Here is a 17,240-nt window from a genome sequence, read left to right as displayed (position 1 = left end):
GCCAAGGAATGGAAAGCTGTTGATATTAAAACACTTGGAGGAACAGCTCCCTCAGAGGTAGCGTAGCTTTTGAGAAAGAGGTAATTTCTCACTCAAATAATAAAACTAAAGGACTTCAGACCTGAAGCCTTTTTAGTAGGGATTTGAGAGCACACAAGTTTGCATTTTTCTTCCAATATTTTCTTACGACTTCGGTGACCAATTGAGCCAAAATTTGTACAGGTCATTTAATGCACATGCTGGGATATCAAGGATGCTTGTCTTTGACAACATCTACCGAACGTGTCCAGCCAGGGGTGAATTTCACTGAAGACTACAAGTTGTCTTTTCTCGAGTTAAGAGGAGTCTTAGAAGAGGAGTCTTAGACTAGTCCTATCTCCTAGGACTAGTCCTTAGGCGTGTTAGGACTACTATTTGTTGACCCCAGTGCCTTGTAAGAAAATAAAATTAGCAATTTATACCTCTGGAGTTTCAGGTTGAGGTTTCCGGTGGCACCCTTGATGTGGCTCTGAGCGTCAAGATGCGTCAGTTTTTCCGTCTCCATGCCATTGATTGAAAGAACGCAATCATTGGGAAGGATACTGCAGTTGGCTGCCTTACCACCAGGGGTCACCTGTGAGAGGTCATAGGGCAAAGGTTAAAGATTAACATTATAAATTTATGGAAACTTAAGCTGTCTTTACCCACAGCGCATCTCAGCGACTCTTTTTGTTTGATCATTGTTGAGTATTTTTGTGATTTTCCTATTTATTCTAATCCTCCTAACCCCAACCTAAACACTCAGTCCTAACCCTAACAACATCTATTTTAGCATGTACAACCGATTTTCGTGACTCTGCTGAAAACATTGGTCTTTGACTTTCACTTTTTTTCTCAAAAATGAAGCTGAAACTTCTACAGGTAAATTATATTACGTCTTCATTCATAGTGAGTAGGGAATCATGTCAAGGCAAAAAACTTGATCTACAAAAGGTATCAAAACCCTTCAAAGTTATAGAACATCCTGGTCAGATTATTCAGTCCATTCTTCTTCGTACTACCATGGTACTACACAGTACCCAATGCCACTCCCTGGATAACAAAAATACCCAGAGCAAAAGCATTGTTGGACCCCAACAACTCCCCATAGGCACTGAAAAACACTCTATTCAACACTGCATTGACAAGGGATCATGCGGTGAACCTGAAAAGGTTGACCCTCCCTCGAAACTGGGAGCTTTTGAAGGGAACAAGAGCCAGTACAAGAGGCCCTGTGTTCCTTACCAAAATGGAGTAAGAGATTTGCATCTTGCAAAAGGGAGTTCTAAAACTGAAAACTCAATCCTGTTTTTTTTTCTTCCAGTGAAAGTTCTGTCAGGGTACAGTGCTACTATAGACCTGTATCATGGTGTGGCCATCTTGATTTTACACCAAATCATTGTAACCAGACTGAGGCTGGACGAAATAATAGTCTGGTGTCATGTTTGCGCAATGAATGTTAGCATTCATTACTGTTAATGGAAACGGGGAACATGACCAAGATCGTGACAACGTGATAAAGGCTGGTCTATACAGGGCTTTTGATATAGACACACGCTCACTTAATAAAAAAAGCTCCCCCTTCACCTCCAACCTTTAAACACAATTAATCCAGAGATAATAATGTTGTCCTAACTGGCAACACCAATCCAATCAGTAACACTTCCTAATGCGTGTAATGGATTTACGACCCAGTTGTAATCGTCACCAATATAACTGGCACAAATTTCATGGCTAACATGTGTACACAACAGATCAGAGCGTGGTGGCAATTGTGAAGAGCATACAGACTTTGGGAAGTAAATTGAAGTTGGGTGTATGAATGAATTTGGGATTTTAATGGGGCTGAAGGTTTTGAGACAGTTATGTAACCATGTTAATTTGTAACAATCTTTCAACCAGCCCACAACAAACAGACTGTGTCATGTGCAAGCATGGAGCTTCCTCCATGATAGTTCCATGGTTGCAAGGAAAGTAAATTAAGACGTGTAGACCAGGGCCCAATTTGAAGTGGTGGATCAGATCCAGAAAAGTGGGTTCCACAAACATGGTCATTTCTGACTTTGCTAGGAATGGCAGGGTTTTTGCAAGTGTTTTTTGTGTGACTGCTGAAATCAAAGATGGGGATTAGAGCTCTGCAGGCCTGGAATTTCATATTTGAACATGGTGAAAGGGCAAGGCCATTTTCATTTTGCAAAGGGCTCTAGTTGGCAACGTATGAAAGTCAATGGGAAACTTTTAAAGAAGGGCACCAAAGCCAAGAGCAGGGGCAATGTTTGTGGCATACAATGTAGGTAATTCCAGGCGTGAAGATGGATCAAAGCACTCGACCAGTGTAAATGCGACAAAGATCTTGATTGGTGATAACATTGTACAATGCGTATCATTCTTAATCCTCATTTCTGGAATGGAAAGGCAAAACTACTGTTCCAGTAGTTGTATCATGAGTAGGGGGATGTAATAGGATATTATAGCTGGCTTAAATGACTGATAAAATTCCTGAAGTTTAATCAAATTAGATTGCCAGAGATTGTACTGAAATGTGAAATGAACAATGTAAACAGCTGTGGGTAGACCCATCTTCCTCCATGGTAGGCCTAATCATTGGCAATCTCAGGCAGTGCTGTACAGTAACACTACAGTTGTAACGGAGAGCTGTTGTTGTGAGAAAAAGGGCTCCCTCTGCAACATAGTTTTTTGAGAAAGAGGTAGTTTCTTCCTCAAACTATTCAATGGCTTCAGGCCTGAAGTCTTTCAATATTTTTTAGGCATCTTAAACGCACCAATTTGTGCAACAAGGGAGGTTTTTTTTCATTCTGATGCGACTTCAATGACGCAATTGAGCCCAAATTTTTCGAAGGTTTGTTATTTTATGGATCTGGATATACACCAAGTGTCTTTGACAATATCAAAGGTGTCCGGCTGACAATTTCACCGAACTCTTCCTAACTTATTCTAAGGACTGAGGACGCATTGAACCCATCCCAAGTTAGGACGGGTTACTCGTCCTAACACCAGTTAGGATTAATCCTAGAGTTTCGTGAAATGGGCTGCAGTGCCTTTAAATTTAGCATTGAATTGTAATGAGTAGTATGAGTACGTCACTACTGGCAGAGCATCGCTTAACTGCTGGTACATGGCAGGCCTGGAATTTCATCTAGGATAGGGCAAGGTTATTTTCATTATGCAAAGGGCATTTCTATTGGAAAATCTGAATAAAGTCTATGGGAGAAACTTTTGCACCAGTGCACCAGAGGCAATAGCCTCCCTGAACCTTCAGGCTATGCAGGCAGGGCTAGAATTTAGGAGGGAAATCCACAATACCACAGCCTTGGCTTGTAAGTTACAACATTTTCTGGTCAGCATTTAGTTTACAATTACAAGACCAGAAAATGAGAAAGAGCTTTCTTCAATACAATTTTAACATGTACTATGTTGTAAACTCTTTTTATCTGAAAAGCACTTTAGAAGCAGAGCGCATCCATCACTCTAACATATAGCATTTGTGCAAGGAATGTGGGACTACATTTGAATTATGGGACCTAATCCTTGTCTTAGGCTTTAATACCCAACAATTAAGAAAGTACACATTACGTGTGAGGTACGTTTTGTCAATTGAATTTAACACAAGACCACCAATCCTGAGGTCACTGGCCCCAGGTCAGTGACCTCGGGACTGCAGTCCTGTGTTAATTTTGGGGCCATGGCCCCCATTGCCCTAGTCGTGGCCTTGGTGACCCTTCAAAAGCTTTTGATAGACCTGAAGGTTTTCCAGTGGAAGTGCCCTTTGCAAAATGGGCTCCTTTTGCCCTGGTCTTTGCAGGTGCCCTTTCACAAGTTTCCAATAGACTAATAATAGATTTTCCAATGAAGGTGCTCTTTACAAAATGAAAAACAGCCCTGCCCTCTCAAAGATGAAATTCAAGGCCTGTTCTGCTCCTTTTTGGATGGGCAGCAGGGCTTGTTTTGTGGGTGGCCCATACTCCTGGCCTCCACCTTTTCAAATTCCAGACCCTGGAAAAACAATATTGACCCTTGATTTTAATCTATTTAAAAGTCAACAATTGTCCGCAAGTTAATATTTATCCCCACACACACGTAGGATAAGGCACTTTTAATGTTGATGGGATTTCAGCACCAGGTAACGAAATTAAATACTTCATTTCAACTGGGTCACAGCTTGTGTTCATTTTTTTCTTTTTTAATATCGACAACAATGGTTGACTAAATTGCAATATTGCGTTGGACAACAGCTGCTGGCACTGGGCCCCGACTGGGTGAAGGGCAAAATCAAACATTAAACATTTTTAATGAGGATTTTATCACAGACAATCTCTGAAGCGTACGTGTCACTGAATTTTTTTTTAGACAAAGGGGCTCTGAATTGGAAACTTTGAGTTTATATTGGAATGGAAAATGGTTGCATTTAAAACTGGCTACCTGAATACTTAAAGGGCACCAAGGCAATCAAGGATTTAAGGGAGTGTGAGATAAGGTGGACAATACATGTTGGAGTGCACTGTTTGGTTTGAACATTAAAGACAAGCTTCCCAAACTATAGAGACATAGTATTGTGGCCTGCCATACCCCACAAAACAAATCCTGAATGATAAGGCCTACCTTTAAAACAACTGCAATTAGAGACTTTTCTATTCTGAATGGGTTTAACATTCTGTGTATATGTAGGCCTATGTGAAAGGTATCACATATGGACCTTAAAACCATTTCAAGGACGAAGTAGGATGAAACTTGGTGGAAGTATTAACTAACTATGAGAAGTTTGAGGTAAAAGTCACCGTTAATGTGAATATCTCTTTTTGAGTGGTTTCAAGGACGTTTATACACAGATTGTAAACAAGTCTGTTTTTTAGTAAGTGGTGCACTGCATGACAAAGCAAAGCATGTACCAGTAGAACGAAATATTTTACACACAGACACCCAGAATGGATCAATATTTTGTGTTTATTCTAAGCCGAGGTCGACAGGAGTTCAAGAGCTTTCAAATGTGACAGATGTAGGGACAGTAAACAAGAATTTACTCGCAGACAGTATGGACAGTTTGTGTGGGTATATTATTTCAGAATATGACCTTAGCAGTCGCCTACAGCCTGCTTACAAAATGCAAGGGAATTGAAAGGCGAATAAAACAGTGGAAGATGAGCCAAAACACTTCAAATTTTGTGTCGGCAAAAGTGAATCCTTGTTTTCAGGATTCCTTTTTTTTGGGTGGTGGGGGGGGGGGGGGGGGAGTTTCCCTGTATGATTATTAATGCATTAGGTTGAATGATTAGTCCAAGCTAGCAATTGTTTTTGAAGTAATACTCTGGGGAGAGGGTTTTGGTAAAAGAAAGAAGTAGCTCTCTCAACTAACATGCAAGGCCTTTTCAAATTTTGAAAATATTTTGATGATCAATATGTTTCACAAATTACAGTGAACTTCTGTCAAGTCACTTATCATGTGAACATCGTATGTCTACCATGGAGCAATAAACTAGATTGCTCCATGATAGTGGTAATGAGGATTTCCCCCCACAAACTCAAGCCCTGTTGTTTATAAAATCTCATCAACAGCCAGATAGCATGGAGCTTGGCTTGGGTGTTTGTAAGATATTCATTGACATTCTTCCATTATAAATGTCAGACCATGGAGAGACAAGATGTATTCATTTTGTTGTTACAACTCGGAGTCTGAGTCACCAATCCAGCCGGAAATAATTCGGGCTCACCATTAACATAACAATTGAAAGGAATGTTTGGTGGAGTAGAATACAGAGTGGCCTTACCACGCTTTCTGAAAACGAAGCTTGTTTTGAAAAACTAACAAGCATGAAAAATTGCCAAAAGTGTACAACTTAATTCTTTCCACTGTGTGTATTGCATAGGGGTTCATTGCACAATTGAATGGCAGGGTTAGCCCTTTTATTTATTTTCAGCAGGACCAGTTAGCATGTCATTTCATTAGTTTGTTTGCTTTTTCAATAGTCCATTTTCAAGGGGATGCTTTGGAGAGAATTTTGACAGGTTTGAACTGGCATTTGGCCAGCGAAACACTATTTAGGGAGAACACAGTACTGTAGAGGATCTATGGGCAAATTTTCTGCTTGACACCATCAACTTATCCGCCATAAACTATATTAACTCAAATTACACTGAGTTTTATTTATACTTATAAACAAGAAGGTTTACCGCATGTACATTGTATCAAGAAAAAAGGGCAGAATTGAATAGAAAAAGAGAAGAAAAAAATTAAGAAAATGGTAGCGTCGAGCGGAAATTTTTCCCAGGAGATTTAAAAAAGATTTGTTTTAATTATATAGGCCCAAAGTTTAGAGAACCCTCTTCGTCCATTTTATTTTGCCAATTAAAAACAGTTTTTAAAAGTTTAACATCTTTTTTTTAATTTTTTTTATTTGACAGACCTAGACACATATGCAAAGAATGAAATTTAAATTTCTGTAGTATTATGGAGAATGGGGCTTTGGTTGGTTAAAGCCATTGGACCCTTTCGGTAAACAGTATTGTCCAAGGCCCACACTTCGTGTATCACAACTTCTATATAAAATAACAAACCTGTGAAAATTTGGGCTTAATCGGTCGTCGGAGTCAGAAGAAAATAACGGAAAAACCCACCCTTGTATTCGCGCGTTTCGCCGTGTCATGACATGTGTTTAAAATAAATCCGTAATTCTCGTTAACGAGAATTGATATTGTTTTACTGTTTTCTCAAAAAGTAAAGCATTTCATGGAATAATATTTCAAGAGAAGTATTTCACCACTACCTTCTGTAAACCCTGTAAGTTATTTGTAAATCTGTGAACTTTTTTTTTGTCTGTACTGAAAGGGTCCAATGGCTTTAAAGGTAGGGGCTAGGTTGGTAGGATAGTAGGAGGCGTGGCACAATTCATGTTTACTTCAAAACACACTTGTATTGTTGTAACCAATGAAAAGTTGTGTTCTAAAATTAGTGTAAATATTGGGAGACAATTCACAAAGTGATTGCATTTGTTGTAAAAAGATTATCATAGTTAATTATTTAGGAACATTTATTCCAAACAAAATGTTACAGTTCAGAAAAGACAAAGGGCAGTACATAGCCAGCAACCCAAATCGTTTGCTGTAATATCTCGACATTCTGATCGTGTACCTTAATCCGTGACCTTTCACTTTCACTGAAAAAAAAATTAATACAAAAATAAATCTTACCTTGGAGATGTATAGTGGAGTGTTAAAATCTCTACCACCAGCAAGACGAAATCCCCATGGCCCTGGACCAGGGATTGTTATATTGAACATCTTATCCGCCGGCATTGTCCCTTTAAATCGCTCTCAACTCTGGGAACAAAAAACGAAGTTTCACTACACGACGAAGTTCCGAGTGGACCAACCTACAACAATCGTCCTGCCGTGTTTATGGGTGGGTCCGCCCCGTAGAGTTTCCAGCTCTGCACGGTGAAATCAACGGAAACTTGTATAAAAAACGGGTTTGGTGACCCTCCAAAATGTGTGATTTTGAAGGCAAAACTGGCCCTGGTTTATTCCAGAGATTTGGCCCCCACGTCACTCGAGCTGGCGACTATTTTCCAGAGCACTTTCACCGCAAATACCAGGCTATCATGACATGAATTCCAGCAATGTTGCCCGCTCATGAACTACCTACATAACTTTTCTGCATGGTTGCGGAAGTGTAGTTCAACGAGTAGTTGAAGCGCCGCCTATTTTGGTCGACTCCCTAAGTTGGCAGGAAATTGAGATGAAGGGCGACACCTGTTGGTAGCGTGTAGGTTATTAGAAAGAAAAAAAAAACATAATTTATTTGAAAACTTCTGAAACGAATGACAAAATAATAACTCTCAATCGGTACACTTAATTTTGTTGGCATATAAATAGCTTTTTGCCCCATCCATAGTTTCTAGTCCCTGTGTTGTGTACCCTAAATTTCCGGGGAAAAAACGAAAAATGTTTGCCAGTTAATATCAAATTTTCATTAATTTACACCTTACCTTTCATAAAACTGTCAAACAGTGACAAACTTCTTTGCTATGCAAAAATTTAGAGGGGCATCAGTCAAAACAATATAAACTTAACGTTATTTCAGCTGATAGCATGTTTCTGCAATACTTTTATGCTTAACGATTGTGCTTACAAGCTTTATGAAATTGGGTCCTGCCATGCTCCATAGCTTCATAATGACAAAGGTCGTGGGTTCGAATCCTACCCGAGTAATTATGCCTGTGATATTTTTGACAGAGCTCGGGAACCAAGTTGCCATCATATAACAATGTTTGAAGAATCCTCAAGCTTAAACAAAATGTCATAGCAAGTATGCACCAGACTCATATTCTCTACTGGGAATTATTTCTCACCGCATTATTTGACTAAACAAGAAGCTTCACTCCCCCCGATTCCCACATCCAGTGACAAAACGGAAACAATTGAATAAGTGGAACGGAAATGGCAGGCTTGAACCAGGAAATACGCGAGACATTGGGTACATAACCAATGGGGAAATTGCCCTCTGATTTATAACATGAGACCTGCTTCCTCTGTGTCCAAACCCAACTCCTCAGACGTCTTTTTAAAAAGACACTCAAACTATGACCCTTTTCGAAACCACGGCTTCTCGGCTCCAGATTCGGCTCAGGCTAGCTTGTACGTGCAGTTGTTTGATATTGGGAGTGATTTTGTGTATGTATAATGCTCTACGTGATTCGGGCTTCAGACGAGAGGACGGAGCCTGAAGCCAAATCCAAATCCGAAGCCGTGGATTCGAAAAGGGCCTAAGTACAATGCCCTAACGTTCTTCACCAGCCAACTTGTCAGAATGTAATTGTTTCAGACACATTATGGGTTAGGAGGATGTGCACTACCAGTTACTTTGACCAATAAGAATCGGGATGCGGGGGGGGGGGGGGGCGGAGGGGGATTTATATTTGGGGATTACTTCATGTGGCAAGGTAACTGAGAAGATGACTGACAGTTCTCTGGAAAGGCTCTTGTAGCAAGTCAGAATTCGGCGTTAATGGGAGGGATTCAAAAAGTCTTCCAAATGTTCATTAGGGACCAATCCATTTTCAGATATAAAAATAAATCCTAAGCATTTTAAATCTAAAAGGTGGATTGTTCCCTAAGAGTCCTTTGGATTAACTTTCCGAGCCCTCCCACTTTGTAATAATTATTCGGAGTAGCCTACACTTTTCAACAACTTCGTTCTCTTACCCCGTGAGATGTTCTTCCCGTGGGAGGTGTGCCAGTTTTTTTTATTTTGAAGCGTCTAGGTTACTCACACGACAATACTGATGTCAAGAAGTAAAACTTTCGCAGACACTTATTGGTCGCGTTCCTCGTCTGCAATAACGATACAAATACTGATTCTCCTAGCAAAGAGGACCTAGACTATTTTGCCCTGGTGTAGGGCCCAATTTCATAAAGTCTGTCTAAGCAACCTCCTTAGCCCAGGGCCCAATTTCATAGCGCTGCTTAACGGTCAGCAAATTTGCGTGCTTACTGTAGCAGAAAAATGTGCTTATGCCTTAGCATATTTCACAGGTTAACAGAAAAGTTGGGCGGCCATATTGCGTGTTTACCGTGGATTTGCATTGTGACGTCATTTATTTTCGTGCAGGAAGCAACGGAAGGTTAGCGTGCCTAAGTTCGTGTGCTTACGGTTAGCTATGAAATTGAAATTGAACAGTAAGTACAAAATCGGCCGCAATAAGCAGCGATGTCAAATTGGGCCCAGGTTTCCAGTCAACATGCCATTATAATAAGTTTATAACGTTGTGACTGGTGCCCCACTCATTTTTTGCTTACCAAAGAAATTGGCTAAGCAGTATTTTATGCTAAGCAGCATTATGAAATTCGGCCTGTCTATAGTCTGTTTTATTTGGAGCTCGATTGTGGCATGATGTTCCTCTCCTATTGTGTCTTCACTGTGTTCTGGAAATCTCAGGAATTCTTAGAGGATTTTCATCCCGGGGTTTGGGGTACTTCATTGTACAAGAGGCAAAAAGTGAGTTACACGGGGTAGGGTTGTCTTCTGTCACACATGCATGTTAAACTCTGTTTGTTATACATATTGGTTTTAATGGGTAAGACATACAAAAAAAATCTTTCGAGTCCAACATCTACTCTGCAAATGCATCGTAGAAGGTGTGGCAAAGATTGGAGTGAAGTGCCACAATTGCAAGTGATGTCATCATCGTCAGTATACCCTCATTTCATCATGAAACGAATACCACTTGACAGTTGAAGAATTCATCATCAAAGATGATTATAATTCACTCATGATGATCATTCCTCGACTTAAACGAATAAATAATTGTCAACTTAGGTGAGCTTACTTTATGACAGCTTTGACGGAGCAGAGGAATTTCTCGCACGCGACTTTTTCTACGCGTATGGCCTCCGGAGTTCATCCCCGCTGCGCAAAATCGAGAATGCCTCCCGTCAACCAAACCTAAAGACAGTTTGTCTTTATTTGGCTATCCTATCATGCCGGTATGGAATATTATTATTATGATTATACATATCAACCTTCATCATCATACTCGAAAATTAAATACATAGATGAACAGAAAAATATAAAGGCTTCATTTGGTTGTGGAGTTTTCAGATGAACGGCTGGGTTGGCATTCTGATGTTGAAGGAAGATTTTTGATTTCTTGCAGTGAGGTGTTTCGTTGGTCCTTAGGGGGTACTGAAGAAGTTTTGGACGGTGCAACTTTACGGTGGCTTGGCGGTTGTTAGGTAAAAACAGCCCTCGTCACTCTTCGAGAGAGCCCATCGGCAGAGAGACAACTTTGACTTCGGAAAAGGTAAATTTAAAGCTTAATTATTTCATAATTAATATTTACCATAAAAATGTTTTGTGTAAATCTTAAGTGCAATTATTGTATGGTTTTGGACCATTTTGATTATTATTCGGATAAGTATGACAAATTAAACCGTACTTTTTTTCGCTATTGAAAGTGAAATGTATTATTCGAAGTCAACCATTTAAATTCTAATTATTAATTAATCATTTCGATGATGGTGTGACAATTTTCAAAATCGATATTACCACAAACAGATACAATAATAAATTGCTTTCAACGGCGACACAAAATTGCGAACGCAAGAAAATACTACAAATGAGAGCCGGACTTCCAAAATGTGCATCATATTATTATTTTGTTAATTAGAAAATTAGACAAAATACATGGCTAATAGTACCGCAATTCAAATAAAAGTGCTTTTGCAAATTCAGATAATCATCTATAAAAACACCCATTATTGTGTGTTGTGTGTAATCGGACCTCGCTAAACACAAATTGGTAAATCAATACATGGGTAGTAATATTCACAAATAAATGATAATTTTCCTAATTTCTTCGTTTAATAAAATTAACATTAATTTTAATTGATAAAACTAAATTAATCAACATTGCATTTATAATTTTCAAATAGCGTCATTGTTCAAAAGATTTTGGTTTCCCAATTATTTTCAATACAAGTTTAAGATGATAAACATCTAGCACAGACATAAAAATGTTTTCGGATAAGTATTTCTGAAGAAAAAAATATATATATATCATCTGCCCAACGAAATAATGTGAGCTATTTCTAGCCATTGAGATATTCCAAATATTAGCCCTGGACTAAATAATGCGCCGACTATTTTTAGATGAGGGGAAAAATAGTTGCGAGGGTAAGAATTCGGTCACGTGATGTGACTATACTCACACACTGTGAGAAAAATGTTGATGTTATTATTGCTGTAACATCAAATAAGATTATGTCTATGTCTTAAACACAGAGCGATGGTCACTGACGGTCGAGATTGTAAATAATTTGGATAAGAAAGTTTTCATATTGTTTTCATTTTGTTCCACCATTTTGTTTACTGATTTTTATTTAGACTTTTATTTACTTAAAGGCAGTAGACACTATTGGTAATTGCTCAAAATAATTGTTAGCACAAAAGCTTACTAGGAAATGAGCAATGGCGAGTTGTTGACAGAATACAACATTGTGAGAAACGGTTCCCTCTGAAGTTACGTAGTTTTTTGCGAAAGAAGTCATACCAGCTGATGAGGTCTCGAAATCAAGCATCTGAAAGCACACAACTTTCTTCCATTATTCTCTCGCAACTTCGACGACCAATTGAATTCATGTTTTCGAATTTCAGACCGAAAGAGTCTATATATAGGAGAAGCTTCTATAATGACCAAAAATCTCAGAATGGGATGAAAAAGAAGGAGGAAAAGTTGGATTTTGGGTCAAGAAAATTGCAGTTTCGTTTTTAAATGTCAGTGATAATTAGTTTTCTTGTTCATTTCAGATTTATGCGTGTGATAATCAAAAGATGGACGACAGAGGGCAGCACGTCGTGCGGTCCATCTAGCCCAGTCTGCAATATATTGGACTCCACACTCAAAAGCAAAATGTGGGACCTGCAAATTAGAGAAACATGAATCAAGTCTGTTTCCTGCAACTGTTTTTAAATCGATTGAAGGTGCAATATTTATAGCAACATTGATGTGCGAGACAATTCAATTGTAATGAAAAAATTCAGGCAGCTGATCCGAGAGTGTGGGGAGGGGACAGTGATGTACAATCACCTGCACATGAACTTACTGAAAGCCGGTTTAGTTCGCTCCCGAGGAGTGGGAACAGCCGGGCGAGCTAACGGCAAACCGCGCGGTAGAGGGCGCAGTCGCGGCCGCGGTGCCCGTGGAGCAAGACCGGAGGTCAAGACTACTACGGTAAACCACCAGCAACAACAAGAGGCAACCAATGGTTTCCGGGGTCATAATGAGGTCAGCGCACTTTACCAACAACCGACCAATCACGGCCCGTTAGACTTAGTGACAAGGAGTGACCCACCAAATGCGCGCCAACAAATCTATTATGATTTTACATCTCAACACGAGACCGGTGACGCAAACAAGCAGCACAGCTCTGGGGTGCAGAATCAAGGCATACAAGACAGTTCTAACTACCCGTTGAATTTAGCCACACCCAAAGTCTCCCATTTGACCATGCCCCAACCGGCTGTTCACAGAAACGGGTTTGCGATAGAAGAACCGGAACCGGTTCCTCACAGGAACAGACACCACTCAGGACAAACTGATCAAAGAAGTGGCTATTTTTCAAGTCGCTTTTTCCCTGTGCCACCAGTATCGCATAAATTTACCCCCAACGTTGGTGTCGCTTTCGTCAAGGAGATCGTAGATTGCATCTTCCCCGACCTGGCATACCGCCCTCTGGCTGCTGAGGGACAGGAGTATCTTGAGGTCACCAGACGGGAGGGGACCCTTTATCCAGGTATAGCAAACGGAGAGGTCAAAATTGCAACAATCTCTCCATGTCATCCCGCGAGAATCTTGGTATCCCCAGAAGGTATGGTCATGTTTCAGGCCGCGAACAGGACGTTGGGGGCGGTAGAGGCACTGTCTGCTGGTGGCGATTCAACAGTCTGGCGCAAGAGTGTCCTGGAATGTGTGCAGAATCTCACTGCGAAGAGTGGATACCGGTTCTGTCCGGGGTTAGGGTTCCTCAACGGTCAAAGCAAAGGCAGTGGGTTGTCTGCTCTCTCAAGTGCTGACGACATTGTGACGTCAGATTTCGGCTTGGGCTTCCGGTCAGTGTCATGTGATCTCTGGTATCGTCCGATGCCAGGCAACGACAACAACAACAACACTGAAATTGCGCCAAACGATGTTTCCATGTCAACCCTAAGCAAGCATCCCAACAACGAAGAGGGCGATGAGGATGAACCACTAGACCCGACGGCTCTTCACGTCTCAGAACAATTCGGGGCGTGCACACAGTGTATCGAGTTGGGCCGGCAACTCCAAAAGGACGGCCGACGCAAGCAAAGGAATCCTCGTAGAATGGAACAGTTGTCGGATTGCCCAGAAAGACTTGACACTAGCTATGAGAGATCGTTAATTTAAAACAACTGTCGCCGAAAATGGGAAAGGAAAAAACATTAATTTGATTGATTAAAAAGGTTTGAATGCGACAAAAATGGATTATCTGGGATTAAGGCCAGTATTGATCAGAACAATAGTTAACTAATAGCACCATTTCACCCAAACCAGTTGAATATTGTTTAGATAGGTGTGGCCTACAGCATGCGCGTCCAAATACAATACATTAGTTTTCATTCGTGTACTTCTGGGTACAAGACACAGTTATTAATTAAAGGCAGTGGACACTATTGGTAATTGTCAAAGACAAGTCTTCTAGCTTGGTGTATTTCAACATATGCATAAAATAACATATGCATAAAATTTGAACTCGATCGGTCTTCGGAGTTGCGAGATAATAATGAAATAAAAAACGCCCTTGTCACACTAAGTTGTGTGCTTTCAGATGCTTGATTTCGAGACCTCAAATTCTAAATCCGAGGTCTCGAAATCAAATTCGTGGAAAATTACTTCTTTCTCGAAAACTACGTCACTTCAGAGGGAGCCGTTTCTCACAGTGTATTATGCCATCAACCTCTCCCCATTACTCGTTACTAAGTGAGGTTTTATGCTGATAATTATTTTGAGTAATTACCAATAGTGTCCACTGCGTTTAAGTCAATAGATTAACCAACGCATTAACCATTTACATACTGTTACACTAGGTACCTCCCTGCCCCCACATCGAGCACAAATAGTTATACGATAAAGTATCAATCTTTCGCAGCCATTTTGAAAAAAATAGAAATTGCTTGTTATTCTATCTTCTCACCTGCAATGGTACTACATTCAAATATCATGCAAATTAAATCACACGTTTGTATCATCAATGTACAATTTGTACTGGAGAACCAATGTGCAAACAATAGGCCTAGTCGTAAGATGCTAATCCTATAAAGATTTGTTGTATAATAACAATTTCTGTCGTTTAAACTAACTATTGAATCAATGATAGAGCACAAAATTGTTTAGAAGCAGGTTTCACTAAATAGACAGTAGATTTTCCCATACACCATCCTTGTCATTTGATTAGTGGAGCACTCGTCACGTGGTATCCTTTTTGTAATGTATTGACTGCCGCGACACTCCAAAACTTTTGATTAGAAGACCACAGTGCGAGAGCAGTAGTCTCGCGGGGGCCAGCAGTCTCGCGAGAAAATCGCCCACAAGTCTAGCATCTTAAAATATTCTGATTGAATGGAGATGCATCTTTAATAATGTTCATAGATGAAAGTAGGTCAATTGAAATTAATCTCTATTGTTGGAAATCGTGTCATACACACACCTTTGCATAAAACAAAAAGGGACCTGGTTTTACAGCTTGGAGTTCGCACCAAATATCATACGTAAAGGATTGGAATACAAATCATCAGACAGTGTTTTTGTTTTGTGTGATCAACCACACATGAAATAACAAAGCTGTGAAAATTTGGGCCTGAAAGGCTCTGTGGGCACTTGGTAGTTGTCACAAGACTAGTATTCTCACTTTGGGTATACCAAGATGTACATACAATAACAAACCTGTAACATTTTGAACTCAAATGGTTATTAGAAGAAAGTATTAAAGAAAAAATACCTCATTGTTGCACAAGAGTGTGTGCTTTTAGATGCATTAGAAAGGGCTCCAGGTCCGAAGCCTTCTCAGATTTAAATATTTAAGAAAAAATACATGTACCTCTTTCTTAAAGGCAGAGGACACTATTGGTAATTGTTAAAGACTAGCCTTCACAAACTATGCATAAAATAACTAAACTGTGAAAATTTGAGCTCAATCGATCATCAAAGTTGCGAGATAATAATGAAAGAAGAAAACACCCTTGTCACACGAAGTTGTGTGTGTTTAGATGGTTGATTTCGAGACCTCAAGTTCTAAATCTGAGGTATCGAAATCAAATTCGTGGAAAATTACTTCTTTCTCGAAAACTATGGCACTTCAGATGGAGCCGTTTCTCACAATGTTTTATACCATCAACCTCTCCCCATTACTCGTCACCAAGAAAGGTTTTATGCTAATAATTATTTTGAGTAATCACCAATAGTGTCCACTGCCTTTAACAACTACGTTACCTCAGAGGGAGCCGTTACTACCCACTGCTTCATACTAATCAACGGCTCCCTGTTGCTCGCTACCAATGAATGATTTTAAAGCTTATACTTTGAGTAATTGCTAAACGTGTCCAGTACCTTTCAAGGATTGGTGGCAGAAATGTAAATCGCAGACAGTGTCCATGTTTCGTGTGATCAATAAGAAAAAACAAATCTGTAAAAAATGTTGGCTAAATTTGTTATGTGAGTCGGGAATTGTTTTTTGAAAGTCATGTAATCTGGTTGAGATCTTATGCAGTATGAAATTGTCGAGAAAGTTTGACACATATAGTTAAATTTTAGAGCATTATGACAGATAACTCGTCGTTATTGAGACGAAAGTTGCTGGTAGCGGCACTTCTTGGAAAAATATTATACATAAAAACACGGTGAAAACTCCTTACTGGTTTTTACTGGACACCATTAACATAGAGTTAATGTTAAAAAAACAACTGTATTTCAATTGTCGTCGTTATTTATGATGTTGTGTATTTTGTTTACATTTCTTTTACCGAATGCAATAGTGAATGCAATTAATAAATCAGATCTTCTCGTTTATACAATGTTTTTTTGTGTCAGATTACTCAGAATTTCCTGGTGAAACGCAAACAACATTCCGTTTGCAGTGGACGGTCACGGGACACTCCGTGTAGCCCTTTCATGGTTTGGGAAAGACGGTAAACACCGGAAAGCCAATATGACCTATGACACCACAAGGTCACAAGGTCAATATGCTTTGAACATTCGAATGAGTGAATTATGACACTTCAGACAGGGAGGGGGGGGGGGAACCTCAACCTAAAGAAAACAAAGCATAGGCCTTACAAATATTTTGTAGACCCTCAAAAAATATTCTATTGCAGACAGATTTGAGAGCCCAAGAATACAGAAAAGGGATACCTCCCTGACCTTGCCACATGCCCTAATTAATACCAGTTCCATCTTTAGTAAACTGTATGTACAAACAATATATTTCACAATTTAACTGAGTTGAATTGAAAATGGGAAGACGGACTGGGTCAAAAAGGTTTGAAGGAATGTGCGGGTATTTCTATCTAACATCGTCCTTTCATTGACCGAAAAAATAACATCATTAAAACTCAATGAACTTTTATTCAGTACGGTTTGTTGCGATTCAGAAAGTCAAGGGTTGGGAAGCTACTGGTGGCAGACCTGTACTGCAGC

At 39.7% G+C, this 17,240-nt stretch overlaps 2 protein-coding genes across 5 annotated transcripts in view; one reads left to right on the top strand and one right to left on the bottom strand.

The window, feature by feature from the left end:
* LOC139952857 (PDZ and LIM domain protein 7-like) overlaps positions 1–7,706 on the bottom strand; it is a 54,687-nt gene extending 46,981 nt beyond the window's left edge. For 2 of the 4 annotated variants that reach the window (XM_071952119.1, XM_071952120.1), the window contains exons 1-2: positions 7,222–7,706; positions 462–613 (exon numbers count right to left, since the gene is read on the bottom strand). In XM_071952119.1, the coding sequence (XP_071808220.1) occupies positions 462–613; positions 7,222–7,326 (257 nt within the window). In that variant the 5' untranslated portion in view covers positions 7,327–7,706. The remainder of the gene's footprint in view (positions 1–461; positions 614–7,221) is intronic. The other 2 variants (XM_071952121.1, XM_071952122.1) reach the window with 1 other exon arrangement.
* Positions 7,707–10,630: 2,924 nt separating this feature from the next.
* LOC139953076 (uncharacterized) lies at positions 10,631–16,588 on the top strand. The gene is made up of 2 exons (XM_071952480.1): positions 10,631–10,832; positions 12,338–16,588. The coding sequence occupies exon 2, from the start codon at positions 12,558–12,560 to the stop codon at positions 13,953–13,955; it is 1,398 nt and encodes a 465-aa protein (XP_071808581.1). The 5' UTR covers positions 10,631–10,832; positions 12,338–12,557; the 3' UTR covers positions 13,956–16,588.
* The last annotated feature ends 652 nt before the right edge of the window (positions 16,589–17,240 follow it).

Source organism: Asterias amurensis, chromosome 21 (genome assembly GCF_032118995.1).
Source record: "Asterias amurensis chromosome 21, ASM3211899v1".
NCBI classification, from domain to species: domain Eukaryota; kingdom Metazoa; phylum Echinodermata; class Asteroidea; order Forcipulatida; family Asteriidae; genus Asterias; species Asterias amurensis.
The sequence above is the reverse complement of the archived record's forward strand: the minus strand, read 5'-3'. Positions and strand labels throughout refer to the sequence as shown.